This window comes from Plectropomus leopardus, chromosome 23 (assembly GCF_026936395.1).
Source record: "Plectropomus leopardus strain MGB_pleo_1.0 chromosome 23, ASM2693639v1, whole genome shotgun sequence".
Classification (NCBI taxonomy): domain Eukaryota; kingdom Metazoa; phylum Chordata; class Actinopteri; order Perciformes; family Serranidae; genus Plectropomus; species Plectropomus leopardus.
Window position 1 is genome coordinate 9,598,258 of NC_142198.1, and position 18,577 is coordinate 9,616,834.

An 18,577-nucleotide genomic window follows, 5' to 3' on the forward strand; every position below is an offset into this window, starting at 1 on the left:
AGGGAGTGGGTTCTCGTCGTCAGTGATCGCCATGTTGCTCCACCATGTTTCAACAGTAGCTCAGAGTGGACAAACCAAACACTGGCTCTAAATAGGACCTGTAACATTTTCACATCAGCCACAGTAGAGCTTCACAAAACTTTTTTTTAACACTAAACTGCTTTACTCTGTGTCTTTACTGCTTTAAATCACCTGGTTCATTTGTTTTGGAGAGGAAGAGACCTCTGCGGATAATTTGGATCCTAATAAAAACCTTCTGAACAATGAACACTGAGGGAAATATAATCGGGAGAAATTTCAGCAATCTACAATCCTCACTACTAGATGGCACTAAATCCCCCTAAATCTTACACTTCGTTTTTTTATTTCAATCTCTTGTAATGGAATAGTATTAAAAATAACAAGACAATGGCAGAACATACACAAGGGAGTTTTTTGCATACCTGAGGACGGAAAATACCCTGGCCATCTTGCCAATAGCACGGATCTTGTTGCGGATGACTTCCTTGCGGGCAGAAGCTGTGGCACCTGGAGGGGTCAGAGGTCAGATACAGTCACACAAACTGATTCATGAAGGCTAAACCATGTCCTGAGGAAGTGTAATTTAAACTTCATTGTCTGTGTTTTGTGTGTTCCATAATATTTAGTAAATCTGCTAAGTCAGACTCAGTCTTTGGACTATTAGTTTTATCCAGAAGTGCATCAGATGAACACGATGCAAACACAGTGTGGTTATTGAAGCCTGAAGTTCAGTTTTTAAGAAATAGTTTGAATCCATCCACACATCACAACAACTAGGTTTCAGTGCACTCATGCTGCTTGTCTATATTGTTCCACAACCCTTTACCTCCTACATGCTATTTTCCCCCGGTAGCACTAAACTGCGTTACACCATGTGTAAATGTGGCCCTTGTCCAAACATGTCTTTTCAGCATGTCCGATGAGCACACTCTGTATGAATTTTCCTGTGCTGTGTTTTGGTTTGCGGAGACTCAAAAAGGAATTTTCCTGGACTGGAAAACAAAACTTTGTTTAAAGAGACCTTTATTATAGAATAACAGTTTCAAGGCCCCAGGGAGTGCGCTTGGAAAATGCATGAAGTATGAGGGATGGAAATGAAGCTGATGTGTGGTGACAGGCTGGGTAAAGGAAAGAGCTGACAGTGTCATGTCTAGTTTAAGACCCTTCCTCTCATCGTCTGTTGAATAAACCATAATTATTTCAAAATATGCTTCTGCATAGGATCAATTCCCTGTAGTAGCTCTGATTATTTCAATTTGTATAACAAATACTTTAGCAAATGAGAATGACCTTCCTTTCAGATTTGGCCTTAGCTGACGCAGAAGCAAGTAACTGTAACATTACTGACACATCCTCATGGAAAAACAATTAAAAAGGTATCAATAAAAAGACTCAGTAGTATTGTTAGAAGGTGCTGTAAACAGTGCCGTTAGTTGACAGACTGCAAGCACTGGACAAAAGTCTATCTACCTCTGCACACACCATAACGGCTAATGTTTGTACCTTTTTTGGGGGGATATATTAGCTGTCCTTCTCATGAAACACCCCCAGAAGAGAAGACAAGAGAAAGGACAGAGAGATCAGTGGATGGCTGTAGAATGAAAGGAGGAGGTGGCTGACGGTGAAATAAAGAGGCAAGAAAGCACGAGTGTAAAGAAAAGCGATGCCTTGAACACAAAAACTCTGGAAAACATAGAAAAGAGAAATTTGATGAGGTAAACCAAGGTAGTGACAACATCACAGCATGAGAAAAAAAGAATGCAAAAGAAATATGTAAAAAGAAAAAGAAAGAAAGAAAAAGTGGTGAGGTTTGAAATATCAACATATGGCAATTGGAAACCATGGAAACAAAAGCAGATAAACAGCAACGCAACAAAAGGATTATACAGGCACAGAAAACAAGATCATGAGTGAGGAAGACAAAGGAAAGAACAATCCCAATGTCAAAAGAGAGAAAACAACAAGAGGAAATGAGAGCAAGAAAAATAGTGGATTTACTAAAAGCACAGAGTGTATGAGTTGGTGTAAAATGATGAGATGTGCATGTGAGTTGTGCCACTGTCCAAATCAATATATATTTGAACCAAGTTCCAAAAAATCGGAATTATGTATTTAATATTAGAACTTTATCTGCAATTGACCGACACTCCTATGGACCCAGATGTTACAACAATGGTAGTTGGGCTGTGGGATACATAAAATATCAAATATCACAACATTTTTAACCAAATTCCTGATGAATAATCATCAGTTATGTGGATATAATGACTATGTGGATAAGGCCAAGTAAATAGAGCAGCTTAAACAGTCTGATAAGTTCAGATAAATGACATTACTTTACTGTAATGCAGCCTTTAAGACCAGGAGAAAAAACTTAGGATATTACAATATCCAAAATCAAAATATTATGAAAATATTAATATAATATCAATATATTTCCCAGCCCTAAATGATAGAGGATTAGTAGTATTACAACCTCTTCTACCATAAGAGTTATTTTTTTGAAATAAAAAAAATATTTTGAGAAAAACAAAACAAAACTAAATGCACAAATAATATGAATTCATAGCATTCATATTCAGAAGACATTATTCAAATCAGTTTTGCTATTGGTGCAACTTTAACACAATAAATATCTGGATCCTTTTTCTTTTTGCTATACTTTACATATATATTACCCAAATGTCCATTAGCCAATCATCTCAGCCCAATTTCAATAGATTGTTGCATTCATAGGTTTGAAATATGTTTACATCTGGCAACATCCTGACACTCCACCCTTGGGTGCTGTTTACAGACTCAAATTGTGTGCATTAGTAAACATGAAGAGAGAAACAGAAAGAGAGGGAGGAGAAGCGGGAAGGACTGGTGAGATCATTTCCTGTTTGGCAGTAAGAGGTGGGGCAGGCCGAGGGAAACTAGTCATCTCATTGTAGATAAGCTGTGCCATGGGATCAAACAGCTGACTCCAACTTGCCACTATTATCTGATGATAAAAAGTGTGACTGCTGTATGACTAACTGGCTGTTTGAACCCATGAGGACGAGCACTGAAGCGTGATCTAGTTTGTACAACAAAACACCTCAGACTATTTCATTTACGGCATTTCAACACTTTTAAAGCCTGTTTTTTTTTCTTTTCAGGCTTTCTAAGGATTTGCTGATACCCTGGAAATCTAAAGGAAGTATTTTCAAGCTGCTGAGGGCGATACAACAATAATTTATTGATTTGACTGTGTCATGTGTCAAATCGTTTCTAAATTGTCTCGTTTTTGGCAGTAATGCTTAAGAATGTCTGAAACTGATATATGTAAACAGAATGTACTGAAAACAGGGCATAGCAGCCACGGTAGGTGCAAAAACACAAGGAATGTGTGTGTATGAGATTTTGAATGAGCGCGTGTGTGGTGCTCCTATAAGAGATGACTCCCTCTAGTGGAGCTGCGGCAAACTGCTGTGAGAACTGCTGTCTTGTCTGATGTGCTTACCATCCAGCTCCTCATCAGTCGTCAGCTCATCATTGGAGCAGATGCTTAAAACGTTCACTAGCATCTCAGTCACTGTAAAGAAATTAGAAAAACATGGATTTTTACAACATGGCACCTATTCTTTATCACACCGTCTTATTAGTCATCTTCATTTCTGTGCATGTGTTTCTCCTGGTAAGTATGTCATAGGAAGGTGTTCAGCCACAACAAGTCATGTGATACTTGTTAGACAAACAAAGATTCACCCAAGTGACCCCTAAACACACACACACACACCCAGTGAGCAATGTCCATCAGTGACCTTGCAACATTGCTAGGAATGGCCCTGTGCGGAAGGGTCACACCCAAAAAAGGCTTCCTGGACTGAGTGCATCAGTCATGGTTACATGTGATTCATTGCCTTGTTCACTATTTGCTTTCAAAAGCACTGACACCATCTGCTGCTGGTTTATTGGAGGTCCAAGCAACAGCAGAAAGAAAATCAAGGATGCAGCCTTTGTCAATCACGTCCTGAAGCTATGGAACAAACTACCAAAAAATATTAGGGAAGCCAGCTCGCTGAGTATTCTTTACAGGAGAGCTAAAACCCAATGTTTTCACTTTAGCCTTTTACCCTTTGAAGTCTTCAACAGAAATGTTTCGCCAGTGCTTACACTGGTATTTTTGCTTATTGTGATATAATTTCTTGGATTTTATAATAAATCTGCACAAACTAATCTAAAAGGTAATGTAAGCCAATACACCATGAAAGGTTTCCTTCTGCTTAAACAAAGTGGAATTTTGTTATAATCAAAAATATTTTTTATAGCTTTTATTTACTTTTTAGTTTTTATTTGCCCCACTTATTATTTGACTGTTTATCTATTTATTTAATTTTTATTTTCGTTTATTTTTTGTTGATGATATTTGTTTGTTTTTTGTTTTTTTTTTTTACATTTGTTAGTTGTTTTTTTGTTTGTTTGTTTTTTTTATGAGTGTCTTTTGTGTTGTTACTTTGTTTTCTTCCCTTCTTTCGTTATGTTTGGTTGCTTTTCAACAACTACTATTGTTGTTGTGGTGGCTTGTATGAATGATTTTTCAGTTGCAAGGCAGCGAGACAACACAAACCTCATTTTTAAACTTGTACTTGATGCTAATTTTCCGTATTAAACTAATTTTGCATTTTTGCATGTGAGCATGTTCCTGGCTCATGTATTATGTGCATGAAGTGTTGTATTTATGAACTATAATTGACTTTCCCCCACTGAATATCCATTTCCTGAGGCAGAGTCATTTTCATTACTGACGCAGGAAACTCAATGTGCATTACAACTCAATGATAAACAACATTTGGCAAAACCGCTTTCACTCAATGTTCTCATTTGATGTATATTACAGAAGTAATATTTGGAAGTGTACTGAGACCGTATGTGTGTATGTGTGCTCACCCTTCTCCCCGACAAAGGGCAGGGACCAGGTGAAGACGTCCATGAAGTTGGGCAGCCAGTAAGGATGAGGTGAGCAGTTGAACTGTCGGATGTTCATCACGTTGTTCTCATACTTCAGCACTGCCGCTGGGGAGGGAAAGAGACAACAAAGAAAAGTGGCTGTTAAAATATGTCCAAATGTGTTAGATTAAATAAAATTCTGCCTTCTTTCCGGTCCCTGACAACACAGGATAAATAATGGTGACGAAAGCTATATATTTTTAAGTCATTCTGATTATTGTAATATGTAGATATAACAATACATTTTGCACCTGACATCTTTCTTTTCTTCTTCTAAAGTCTCAGATAGTGCAGAGCAGACTGAAATCAATACTCGAGTCCACACTCCAACAGACCAAGAGAAAGCATCTGATTGAGGTCCAGGTCCATTACCAGCCTCCATCCTGTTCCCAACCACCACTTAGAAACACTGGGTCTCATTCATGAAACATCAGTAAATCTGTGAGTAGATTTGCACATAAAACACCTTGACACTAAAAACCTACACCAAATTCATGAACTCTAATTTGATTGCAGGCACGTGTGTAGTTCATGAATACCAATCAATCGTAATTTGACAGCACGTTCCTGCTGCTCAGCAATGTGCATACGTCCCTGCCAATGAATAGCCTAATCAGGAGGTGAAAATGATTTTGGATGGGTGCATCTCTACCTGCGAACAACAACATCAAGTGGAGCTGAGAAATATATTTTCTTTTCTTCTGTTAGTAGCCTAGTGGTGTGACAGTAAATCATTTGATACTCATTACTTATCTAAAATTCTAACATATATTATGGACATAGAGATATTATAGGCTAGATTGACTGATTGATTTATTAATTGACTGATACTATCTCCCATATCAGCAGCAGACAGCAGCACCCTCTCCTTCTCGCCTTGCAGGCAGGTAGAGAAGCAGAGCGAGCAGCTGATTTTTTCTTTTTTTCCACTGAATTTCCTAATTGCCAACTAATTATCTAAATGTTACATTTCTGCGCTTTTGTCATGTTTAATTTACTTTTCAAAGACGTCTGTGTATATTGTGTACATAACAGAGCAAAATAAAATTAAAATTACGATTTCTTACGACGACAACCAATATTCCTTATTTACACAAAATCTACGAGAGGTCAGAGGTAGGTGTAAATTATGTTAGCACCTACAAAAAGACTGGAGCTACAAAATAACTAATAAATGCCAGAATACACGTAAATTTCATCCAGCTAACACTTCACACACAAAATTGTTCTGCCAACATTTCATGAATGAGACCCACTGTGTGATCTTAGCAACTTCACATACCAAGGTACATTTGTTCCTCTCTTGGTCAAACATGCTATTAGCTCCCACAGAGTTACCCACAAAAGTACTAAACCTAAAGTACCAAGAAGCAAGGGTGGTTGTTGGAAAATATCACCAGTAAGAGCTAAAAGGATGAACATTAAATGGAAATGTCTAATGAAGGGTTACATGGACTGTTCTGGAAATAAAAGTTTGAGCAGGAGAAAGAAGATATTCTGTACTTGTAAATATTTTTTTTAATAAATTGGCATTTTGTTTCTTTATGTGGTTTGTTGAGCCATTTCCATAAGAGGCTGAAGTATTTCTTCTTCTTAAAGTGGAAACAAACAACTTTTCACCCCCTAGCGTTTCCAAATGGTGTTATTGTTGATGTTGCTGTCAGGATGACTACTAGATCAACTACCACAATTTCCATAGTTACTTTGGTTGTTCCACCATTCCACCATTTCCGCGACTGGGGATAGGAACTGCAAAGAACTTATACTGATCCTGGCAAAAATATGTTTATTTCCACTTTAAATAGAACAATGCCACAAAAATTAAATGTGAAAAGTTCTTGGCTGTTTTTGTTGTTTACCTTTCCTGGTTAATGATTACTTATCTGGAGGTGCTGTGCAGACCCGTGACTAAACAAAATCACCACTTGCTACAGAGCTCCGTTGGCTAAAAAACAATTGCTGAAAGTGGCCAGAATACTGTCATCAACACCAAGACTGAACCAAAGCCTGGATGTCACTCAAGATTTTGTCAGATGCTGTCAGTCAACCTCTGGGTGCTGACAGTGAATAAAGGGATGTGGTACAAAACTTCCTACACAGAGATATTTTAAGGTGATGTAACAGCAGCATTTGTCAATCTCTCACTCTGACAGAAGGACTAATATATATGCAGAAATGCAAGCTGTGTAAATTGAGGCTCTAAATCTGCTCAAGCACCAAAGTGAAGGTAACCAGGGTTTGGGGTTAAAGAAAAAAAAAGAAAAAAAAAATCAATGTCCCTTTTCCCTGCTCTAGAACATTTCTTCTGCATATTGATTACTGCCTCCAGTTGCTGAAGCATGTATGTCATTCTCGGGATTGGATTCATGAATAACACCACAGAAACACATGGCTCAGCATTTGGGCTCTATAGGCAGAGCACTTTTCATTAGTTAACGGAAAACCATCAATTTCTGGAAAGAAGGAAAGCAGGGAGTAGCCATAGACAGGAAGCCAAGATAATGATCATGAAAGCATGAACATTGTATGGTTATCATTTTCAGTACGATTTGACAGGGAACAATAGGTGCACTTACATGAAATATGACAATTTTCATGGGTCATCTAAACAGCATATGCAATGTAGATATATGTGCTGCATCATTTCTAGAACTTATATGACTACTACTGTGCTTTTCAGAAATATTTTAATAGCTGTAAAATGCACTTATTTGCTTTCTTGCGGCGCTGAGAGAGAATGAGATGAGAAGATCAATGTTTCCATCTCACTCTGTGTTAGAAAGCCATGAAGTAGTTTCTGAAATGTTAACTATTTTTAAACACTAATTTTGTTTTAATTGTAGTTACAAACTAAAAGTAATCCCATTAGAACAGCTAAAAAAAGTTACAATCATGAAAAAAAGTCTACACATAGTGGCTTTAAATTATTCATACAGTCATATTAATCATGCAACAGTGGAGACTTCAGTGGGTGTGGTAAGGTTGTACTTCACAGTACGGCTGCTGAAAGGGAAGCACATTAAAAGCAGCAAAACAAAATGAAAAAAAGCATGAAGAAGCTTGTATATTAAGTACTTCTGCTGTATTCAAAATATCAGTAAATTTAACAAAATGCCTAATCATCATCACATGATCTCTGTGTCCTGCTGACATAGAAACCACCTCCCAAACACTGACCACACCATGCCCCGGCCCGCGTGACCTCACCCATGATTAAGGCATGGTGTGAACTTGGGTGCTGAGGAAAACATGAGAGCCACCCAACATAAATATATCCATGCTGTATTTAGAGACCCGCAGCCTCTTACATACACAAGGCCAGTCTGGTGGCCCAGATCTAAGGAAAGCGGACACCGCGGCTGGATCACCATGGGGGACTTTCCTGCCTCGGCCCCTCTCCGGTCGGGAATAGCAAGTCATCAAACCTGGCATCCCAAGCAGCTATAACCTCAGCCGCAACACAAATGGGGTCAAAAGACATCCTGCTAGGCTGGGGTTTGCCTCAGTGTGTGTGTGGAATCAATGAGGCACGGTAATGCATATATAGCGCAGTAACAATGCAATCAGAGTCGTCCCTTATGTATTGCAAAGCATTACATTCCACTGCTGTCACCTCTTCATCCCAGGCTGCACAAATGAACACACACACACACACACACACACACACACACACACACTCCAAACAACAGGGGAACATCTATATACTGTGTACTTATTATACTGTTATTACTAATACCAGCAAAACATTATCCAATAAGTAAAGCATTACTCTGACACACTCCACTCAGATGGGGCAGTGGGTGTTTATGCGTGTGCGTCGGTGTGCATGAAAGCAGTCGCATGCGTGGGCAGGCGTTGCATAAACATCACATACTGCATATACATGGTCGAGGCACTTGATTGCATACAGCCATGGAAGCCTGGAGGGAAAAAGGCAGAGCGGGGGAGAAGGTCAGCTCCCCTGCCGTCCCTCCTTCAAATCGGATTCCCTTTAAAGGAACAGACACACCCGGCAACCTCCTCTGTGCCAAACAAACATGTTCGGCGAGCCCCGAGTGCGTCAGGTCAAAGCCCATTTTCTTTCTGTGGCATATTGCATTAAACATGCAGATAAGGGTGATGAGAGCAGCACTTTGCCGCCTCCCCATTATCAGAACATGCTTTGCTACAAATGCACAATTATATGCAAAGTTATTTCTCGTACAGCAGGAGGGCAGTGCCTTTGTGGCGACCAGCTGTGAGCTCTGAGTTTCACACTGCGTGACAGCCACTAGATGTCTCCGCCGCTCTTGGTGGTGGTTAGCAGGGTAGCTGAGGCCAAGCCTGCTGCCACGGTAACACAGATATTGCAAGGTGACGCCCGCTCATTAAAGATTCATAAGGGAGTGCCTTGAGTCGGTTTCCCCGGTAACGAGGGCTGTTAAATCTACTTTGAGATCAGGGGGAGATTCCCACTGTCCTGCCCTGACGCTTATGCTGACTGCAGATCTCTCTCTGAGGCCTCTTGTATCAAGTTCCACTGGATTAGTATTCCAGGCCAGACGTTCAGACCTTCTTGGTCCATTACGCTTGGTGCTCTTCTTCCATTTGATGTCAGACATGTGGATGGTAGCGACTGAATGTAGTCCGTGTACAGCTGAACAATGCATGAACGGTTTCTAATTCATGTTCAGTTAATAAATCAATGAGCCCATCTGCAGATGCACAGAAAACGGCAGCTCCTGTGTGCACATAGTGATGTGAAAAACTACCAGCTGCGAACAGGAAGGTTTTTTTTAAAAAATGATTTTGGTTTGAAAGTAAAAAATCTAAAACTAAATGTCTAGTTAATAGCTTTTTTTTTAATCTTTTAATTGCATTTCATGTCCTTCTTTTGATTTTTACATATTTAGTTTAAAAATAAAAATATCTTGAAGGTTGTTTTCAATTACAAAATTGTGATGATCTGAACGTCCATTTAATAGGTTTTTGTGAAGCTTTCAACTGCATCCCATGGTCTTCCTCAGTGCATTAATAAAGCTTTTGATTTCAAAATTGTTTAGTTTAAAAATAAATATATCTTAAGGGTTGTTTTTAATTTTAAAATTATGATGATCTGAACTCAAGGTCCACTTAATAGCTTTTTTCTTAAGCTTTAAACAGTATTTCATGGTATTCCTCAGTGGACATGATTTGCTCAGCTGTCATGGATATATCTCAAAATATAGTAGGGCTCAATAATAAAGATTGCCCGATTGTGCTGGGCATTTAAAATGCCACATGGGGCTAGTAAATATAGCAATGCACAAAGCATTAACCCTCAGCAAATTGGTTTGTTTCCTTTCAAATGCATGGGAAGAAGTTACGAGTTACAAGTTACAATGAAATTATCTAAAATTTAGCACAAAAACAGAAGAAAAAGAAGAAAAGAAAAAATCAAAACAAAAGAATAAATATATAGATATAATAGATAATAATAATTGTAATAAGAATTATAAATCTATTTTGTTCTGGCTATTTCTTTCTTTTTTTAGTATTATCTTCTAATAATCTCTCTCTCTCTCTCCCTTTATTACAGCTAATTTTCAGGTTATTTTCTTTTCCTAATTTCGTGCAACTTGTGGAACATCTTTCAAAGGTGTGAATGCAAAAAAAAGGCATTGGAATGCAGCACAAAATGTCATTCCAGGTTTCAAAGGGTTAAAAACATTGTTTCTGGAGCTGATGATGAACATGGCTAAGTGGTGAGCCATTTCGCTTCCCTCTCTCTCTGTTGATAGTTGCACATGTGCAGTACTGAGCGGGCACTCGCAAGAAAATGGCAGTGGGTAAAGACAAAGTGAAGCACAAGTGAGTATTTCAATTATATTGGAAAAAGACGTTTAGTTGAGTGGTGTTTGAGGAGGTGGGTGAAGCTCCAACTACAGTATGTATTGCACAGTTTGCTGAAAGTTTCAGAAGCAGATAAAACAGGGTCATTTTTAAAAGGCATGTCAAGTAAACATGACAATTAATTTCAGTGGGGATGCACAATATCAATTTTTTTGCCAATAGGCTGATATATAACAACGTATGTGATATTTATTCCTTGTGCAAAATAATAAAAATACTACTAATAATACTATATTTGTAAACTTTAAAGTTCAAATAGACAAATAAACTTCAAATAAATATTGGTCTCTGATACTGGCAGATATCAGCATGTTGGCCCATACTCAAATATCATTTTAAAGCCAGTATAGGATGATACTGTTGACGTGCTGATATTATCGTGCTTCACTAAACTTCAGTTTTTGCTGCTATGTGATAACCACTAATAAAGTAATTTGTATAGGGGCAAGTAAATCTGAATTTAGGCAAGCAGATTTATGACCCTCTCGCAGCAACCAGGCAAGTGAAGAAAAACATTAACGTTGAAGCCTGTTAAGTATGTCAGTAAGTTTACTGACTTAAAAATATGATGACAACCATGATTGTTAACAATAAGCACAATGGCATTCAGAATTAATAAAACCTCAACAACTTCCCACCCTACACTTGGACACTCTCACCAATAACCCCTAACTGGGCATATAATATACTGAAACGAGGTTTAGATCCCAGTTGGTTTGGAACAAGAGGAGCCTGTCCTGCACAACATTATGCCGTTAATTTTTCTTGTTTGACGCAGCATGAAAAGTTTTGTAACCGAACCATGTTTACAGGAAACTGAAGGGAAGCCCAGTAACGACCAGAGTGATAACAGATGGGTGGGCATCTGCAGCCAGGGATACTCTCCTCGCTGGCACTCGTGACGAAGGGGAAAAATGAATTCCCTGCTGTGCTGGCGTCATCGCTGCCCTAGCTTCCATCCTGCTATTTATTCCAGTGGCAAGGCCAGAAGCCAATCATGCCACTCCATTTCCTTTCTTTTCACATTGCCCATCTCTGCTACCCACCGATCAGCACATGACAGCGGGGGGAGGAAACGAAACTCCAGTTTGACCTGCTAGTGAACCAGAGTGACCCATTCTCTTGGCAACAGCACATTCCTCTTTTCTTTAAAAGAAAATGCAGTTTCCACTCCATCAGTCCACTCCTGTTTCCACCTCATCATTAAACAATAACACAAGAGAGGAACGCGACATTTATTTGGTTATGTAAGGTTTAACAGGTGTGAGATGGATCTAACCCAAGCAATCCTTCACTGTCTCCGAGCTTAAAAAAAAAAAACGGCATTGGCAACATCACTGTCATTTAGCTTTTTATTCCATCCAAGCACCATAACCATTAGGATTCAGTCGTTGGCTTTCGGGACCAGTCAATAATGATGCAGCAGAAAACATTCCATTAATACAAAACCGCAAGCAATCTCCAAAGTGTGCAACTGCCAACTACACCCCCCTCCTTCCTCTCCGCCTCCCTCTCTCCACTGCAGTCACTTCAGGACTCAAAAGCTCAAACAGTGAAAACTGCTAAATCACCGCTGCTGTGTTTTCATTTAACACAGCTCCCCTGCCAGCTCGAGGGGTGCAGCATGGAGGGGTCAGAGCCACGATGGACAGCCGGTCAGCGCCGGACACTTACTGCAAAGCCGACAGTTTGACTTGAAAGGGGAGAGAACGGGGAAGGGTGGGCGACCCTGAAGCTGGACTTTTACAGAATCGCATCCTGAGCATCATTCATGTGTTGATTACCCTGACTCAGCTATGAGTTCAATTTACTTCTAGCGGAGGAGTTTTTCCTTTCCTGTTAGTGGTGCCTCATATATATCCGCCTCCTCCTCTCGGATGGGAGGGGTGCTTCTTGCTACTTTCCCCCTCCCCACACAGAGAGGTCTCGTTGGTTAATCTGGCCAACTCCCAGCGCTATATTGATGGGACCTGCTGATGCCTCCTCCCTCCCCTTTAAGATTTATATGCCCACTCGATTGGCCATCAATCACGGGACATGCTCAGTGGGCTCCCAGCTCCGACAAGAAGCTAAGAGCGACCAATTCATTACGGAGGCTTTGGTTCTAACAGTGAACCCCACCCACATGACTGATTAGAAGAGCATCAACAGGACTGATAGGGCTGTATTGGTTAGCTGTGCCTGTTCCACAGATCTGTGGGGGAAAATACATCAAGCAGATGATTGATAAAGTGAATTGGGAAACAAGTAATTACATGACTGAGACTTGTTGACGTTTTAAGAGATTTAACATAAAATCTCTGGCAAGATCTTTAGCTTGAGGGATCTTTTTTTGCTTGGGAGTTTCTCTCTTTCTCTGCTCTTATATTTGCCTTTTTAGCCAAAGATCTCGCAGCTTTATGACATATTGAGCTCAAGAGAAAAGTGTCTCATTTTCAAGCAGACAGTGAATAATGAGAGAAATAAGGAACATGCAGTCCTGCCAGGTAAGATGTATCGGTGTGCTTAAATGAAGGCAGTTCTAAAAACAAGCACAGAGTAATCTTTTTCTTTCTGATAACCACTCTTGCTCTGCTCTTGAAGAAAATCTAGGAAACCGATGCCTTGAAAAATGCAAGTTAATATAACTATTAGTTTTAAGTAAAATTAGGTAAATATGGCTAAATTTGAAGTAAAATTAACGCTTAGATACAAAGTAAACATAAATTAAGATTAATAGCTATATTTACTTACAATCTGTTTCCAAGAATATTTTAAGTAAGATTAACTCTTACATTGTTAATAACTGAAGGTCAGCCAGTTGTAGCAAAGAACAGGTTGCAGCCCAAATCATTTTAGATACTTTTGACTGTTTCATATTGAGCTCGAGAGGTGCAAATGATTTGCCAGGCAATTGGCAGCCAAAACTAAAAACAACATGTGCTTGACATCGCTTTTCTTGTTTGTTTGTACTGTGTTGTGTTGACTGTGAGCCCTAGGAAGATTAGTTGGCATGGAACAAATGGGGTCCTAATAATAAACAACAATCCAGACAGGCAAAGTGCCACGCCGTTTCTTCACTATCCTTATTGTGCAGGAAAGGAGCCACGGAGGTAGCTCATGGGGAAACGAGGAAACAAATGCGAACTAATCTCAGATCAGAGAAACACAGAAAAAGGACAGCCCTCGCTCCCTTGCGAAATAAACTCACACTAGCAGCACTGCAGCATAAAGCTCTGTTATGGCATTCCATCATGAGAGGTGTTGCAAAAACAGCGTGCACCAGCACCATCACTCTTTCCTTCCCATTTCCATTTCCTGTGGTTTGCCCACCGCCACCCCCATTCCAAAAATGCCCCCACAGCCAAAGCAGATACTGTCTGTTCTCCGGGGGAAAAGTGCTGACTCACAGCACAAAGGCAAGCCTCTCTTGCTGCGTGGGCACCGTAGCACAGGGTAGGGCGCCACCAGGAGCCAAGTCAACCGGCACCAGGCCATTTCATTTCTCGCAAGCTTCGTCCATGAATTGGCCAAACCAGAATCAGTGTTGCAGAGATTTTTGTCAGTGAAAAAGTAAAACATTGTAATCAAAATGGTGTGTACAATAGCTGCAAACTCTAAAAGACCTTTTTAATAACATAGTGGATTAAATATAAAATAGCCCCAAAGTGGAGATTTATAGCATTATTATTAACTTTTCTTAAATTATAGCAATAAAAGAATGTATTTATCAAATTTCCTAAGGGGTAATGCTCATTTATCAACATCACTGTTAATGTGCCAATGTTAGCAAAAAGGCTAATTTTCAACTGTTGTCCCTAGGCACGCTGTTGAAATAGCCCAAAATTATAATGCCGTGTATTCCTCCAATAAAGGCAAGGTAAGCTTTTTAAAGCTCCGTTAACCCTTTAAAACCTGAGCAAAATGGCTGGATTTCTTTAAAATACATGGGAAGTAGGCAAAGAGCAACAAAAAAACAGAAATGACCCAAAAATTTGCAAGAATTTAGTAAAAATAAATATTTTTTATTTATTATGCTTAAAAAGCAACTCCAGCAAGTCTCAGTATACTCAATTGGATGCTGCTTGCCCAGTGCAAAAGGATGAAGATTCAAATTAAGAGAGTGATGAGACTTAAACTAACAAAACAAAGACCCAGGGACATTTTTCTCAGGAGTAAGTGGGCTAAACTTGATCTAAAACAGGTGGGCTTTTTTGCAACACATATTTTCACTTGCACAACCAGCATATGTGTTACTGATAAACATCGATGAAAGCCCCATTCTACTGAAGCATCCTAGTTATCAATGTCAGCCAGCACAAACATGCTGAAACTGAAACTCTTTAACGGAGCAAAGCCATTCATATTTTTAATTACTTCCTGCTGTGATGTCAAAATGGCATGAAAAAGCATTTAGGAATGTCCAACGCTGCTATTAAATGCACAACGTTGATACAAACAGAGATTCTCCAACCTGAAACCATCTGTTTGTAAATGTGATGTTTCACCCTGAGGCAACTCATAAATATGACACTGAGGTATTCTTGTATTCGAGTCACAGAAGATCAATTCTTTCTTCTTACCTTTGTTGTTGTAGACATCTAGGTAGTTGGGTGCAGAGAAGATGGTGATAAGTGATGGGAAGCCGGTGGTCTGACTCTTTCTGTACATGCGATATCTGGTAAAAAGGAGAGGTAAAGGTAAGCAAGAGGAAACATAAAGTTTTTCTCATGGATTAATCATTGGTGTTGGACCCTGGGGATATGATTAGCAGCGACAGGTTTTATGGCCTCTTGTTTTCACCGTGGCTGTGTTGGTCTTGTAAGCTGATGCATCAGCAAGGGGGGCAACACGGCATAGCCTCGGGAGAGTAACTCCCTGTGTTACGGGTTAAACATGCCCTTAGGTAGTCATCGCACTGAACCATCTCTGCATTCAAACCCACCTACTCTGATCTCCCAGAGAGCATCTGTGCCATGTTTGCTGGTTTGGCTACTTGGAATGGAATTGAGCTTTAAGTAAACAAAAAACTCAGATGATTTATTTGCTTCAACACACCTTGCAGCAACTATTTACAGAGATTTAGAAAAAGGTGCAAAGAAAACATAGATGGGACTCAATAACATTATTACATGTATGTGCTCAGGCAGCCTGGGGCCACCTGAGATGTGGTGAGTCGTCCCATGTGACCACACTGTGGGAGTGCAATGGTAAACAACTGTGTGCTGTGCATCCCACCACCTTCACCTCGCTTAGAGGGAAATCAGCTCGACACATCCACCCACCTGCCCATTTTAAGAACCTAACTCTTCAAAAAAGGCTTTCCACAGGCTTTGTTAGAAATCCAGGGTGGACTGATGAATAATAGACGAGCTGGCTGGTCACACTGTTCTGCACTGTATGTGCCTGAATGTGAAATAAACAATATATAATGACAAAACTTTACAAACTTTTAAAAACACAGTTCTCGACAAGGTCTGCATGAATCAGACTTGTCACCTCACATCTGGCCAACTAACTCCTCATGCTGGATTCATTTTCTTTTCTCAGATTAACGCGACTACTATCAGAGCTTGAGAAAAAACCCCAGAGCACCGGAAAAGCTTTTCATTTAATACCCTGGTCTGACTCACTCTGCTGTGTGACGGTGTGATGGGAGAAGACCAAATGCCACAACACTTACCCAGCATCCTGCGCTTCATGGGCCCGGATGATAGATAATAAGTTATTGTGTTGTAGAAAGTCACAGACTGCAGGGTAGCTGTTGAATAAAGGAGACAAACATTTGGTTTAGTCATACATCAAGAAAAATCCCAGTAAGATCAAGAAGACCGATCAATAGAAATAACTAAATAAGTCATGGGTATTATTGATGTGCTTAGAGAAAACAGTGGATATACAACACTGGGTTCAAGCTAATTTTGTTCTAAAACCAACTGTGGCTTAGAGAGGTATACTGCCTTGAAAGGTTAGCTGTAAGTGAAGACTTTCATATCAATGCTTAGCTTTGCCCTTTCGTGTCCAAAACACTTTGCCAGCAAAGGTATGATGACTCAAAATCTAAATAAAAACCTGTAATATCCTTAACTTTTAAACAAGCTTTCATACTGTCTGAAAAGCAGGTGTGATTGTTCTCAAATGCTGGATTTCTTTTTTTTTTTTTAAATAAACCTCAAAAAATGTCAAGCATGACACATGATTCATAGCAGACTGTTTCTTCAAGAAAAAAGGCGATCGCTGGGGAGTGTTAAAGCATGTTTTATGCTCATGCTGATCTATTCAGTGTGTGAGCAGAGAGACCAAAAACCTTGCTGCCAACTATCAAAACTACAGTATGGTTTCAGAGTTTTCCATGCTACAACCTTTCATTCCTCAGCACCACCTTCCTCTGGAAATTTCCTTTGCACACAATGAAAAAGGCAGAGGACTAGTCGCTGGCAAACGGCTTTTCTCAACTAAAATCTCTTGATGTGAAAACAAGTTGTTATTAAAACAGCATCGCCACAGCACTTGGGAGTGTTTCTTCTAACAAACATGATTAAAAACCTCTAGTGGATGCCAGGATTTTTGAATCGTGGGATGCTGTGTAATGAACAAAGTGAGTGACGGCTCACGATGAATGAGCGACACCTTTGCATTACATCTGAAACACTTAGTGAATGTGGGAGGATTTTTTCAACTATAATAGGGGCTAAATTAAAGTTGTTTTTGTGGTTTTATCGCTAGAATTTTTGACTGATTAACATAAAAGTCACTTACAAGCTTCTCCAGCAATATCTGAAATAGCAGCTCTTAGAAATAAGGGTTCCAAAAGCGTTCTTCCTGAAGGGTTGACATTCTACCCAGAAACATTTGCTTATTAAGAACCCTTTTTGAAGAAAGGGTTCTTCAAAGCGTCATTGTAAGTCTAAGGTTTCTATTTTTGGAAGAAATAATTTTTCAGAGGTTCTTTGTAAGACTCTTTCAATTCAAAGAACCCTTGTTTTTAAGAAAGGGTTCTTCAAGTGTAAGTCTAAGGTTTCTATTAAGAATGCTTTTCATACGAAGCAAAGAACTTCCTTTTTGAAGAAAGGGTTGTTTGAATGCCATGAAGACCTCACTTAATGCAACAGATGAAAGTTCCTCAAGGTTCAAGAGCCAGAGCTAATTTAGTGGAAAATAGGTATCTGATGGAGAGGTTCTGGATAGGTGGAACCATTACAACATAGAAAGGGTTCTCTGTAGAATGTAGAATCATAGGGGGGTTCTAGATGAAATCTGTCACAGATGGTTCTAGGTATAACCCTTTATGGTTGGTTTTAGACAGGATCCCCTGAAAGGATTCCAGGTGGAACCTTCATATAAGATTTTTCTAGGAACTAAATAGGGTTCTCCTACGAGGACAAGCAAAAGCAACCTATATGGTTCTAGATATAAGCTTTATTTCTGAGAGTGTAGGGATGACTTTTTGGTGCATCTCTATTTCAGTGTGTAATATCAGTCTTTTGATTATTTCCATCAGCTGTAATTCTGCCCAGTTAAAAATAAACTGAAAGAAGTACGATTAGACTCCATAAACATTCCCCAAACACCAAAACCTTTGTGGTTCGATGAGGAGGTATATTGTGTGTGCTCAAAATAAAAAAAGGTTATGATTTTGTATTAAGTTCTGTAATCCTAGCTAAACGCCCCTGCAAAATCACAGCACAGCAATGAACAACACCCACATGCAGCAATCAAAATCAAACTATAC

General features: G+C 39.5%; 1 protein-coding gene across 5 annotated transcripts in view; it reads right to left on the minus strand.

Moving 5' to 3' along the window:
- LOC121961815 (protein phosphatase 3 catalytic subunit alpha) overlaps positions 1–18,577 on the minus strand; it is a 79,449-nt gene that overhangs the window by 10,672 nt on the left and 50,200 nt on the right. For 3 of the 5 annotated variants that reach the window (XM_088074010.1, XM_088074012.1, XM_088074013.1), the window contains exons 7-12: positions 16,529–16,606; positions 15,429–15,523; positions 4,936–5,061; positions 3,509–3,580; positions 1,525–1,551; positions 444–528 (exon numbers count right to left, since the gene is read on the minus strand). In XM_088074010.1, the coding sequence (XP_087930136.1) occupies positions 444–528; positions 1,525–1,551; positions 3,509–3,580; positions 4,936–5,061; positions 15,429–15,523; positions 16,529–16,606 (483 nt within the window). The remainder of the gene's footprint in view (positions 1–443; positions 529–1,524; positions 1,552–3,508; positions 3,581–4,935; positions 5,062–15,428; positions 15,524–16,528; positions 16,607–18,577) is intronic. The other 2 variants (XM_042511856.2, XM_042511857.2) reach the window with 1 other exon arrangement.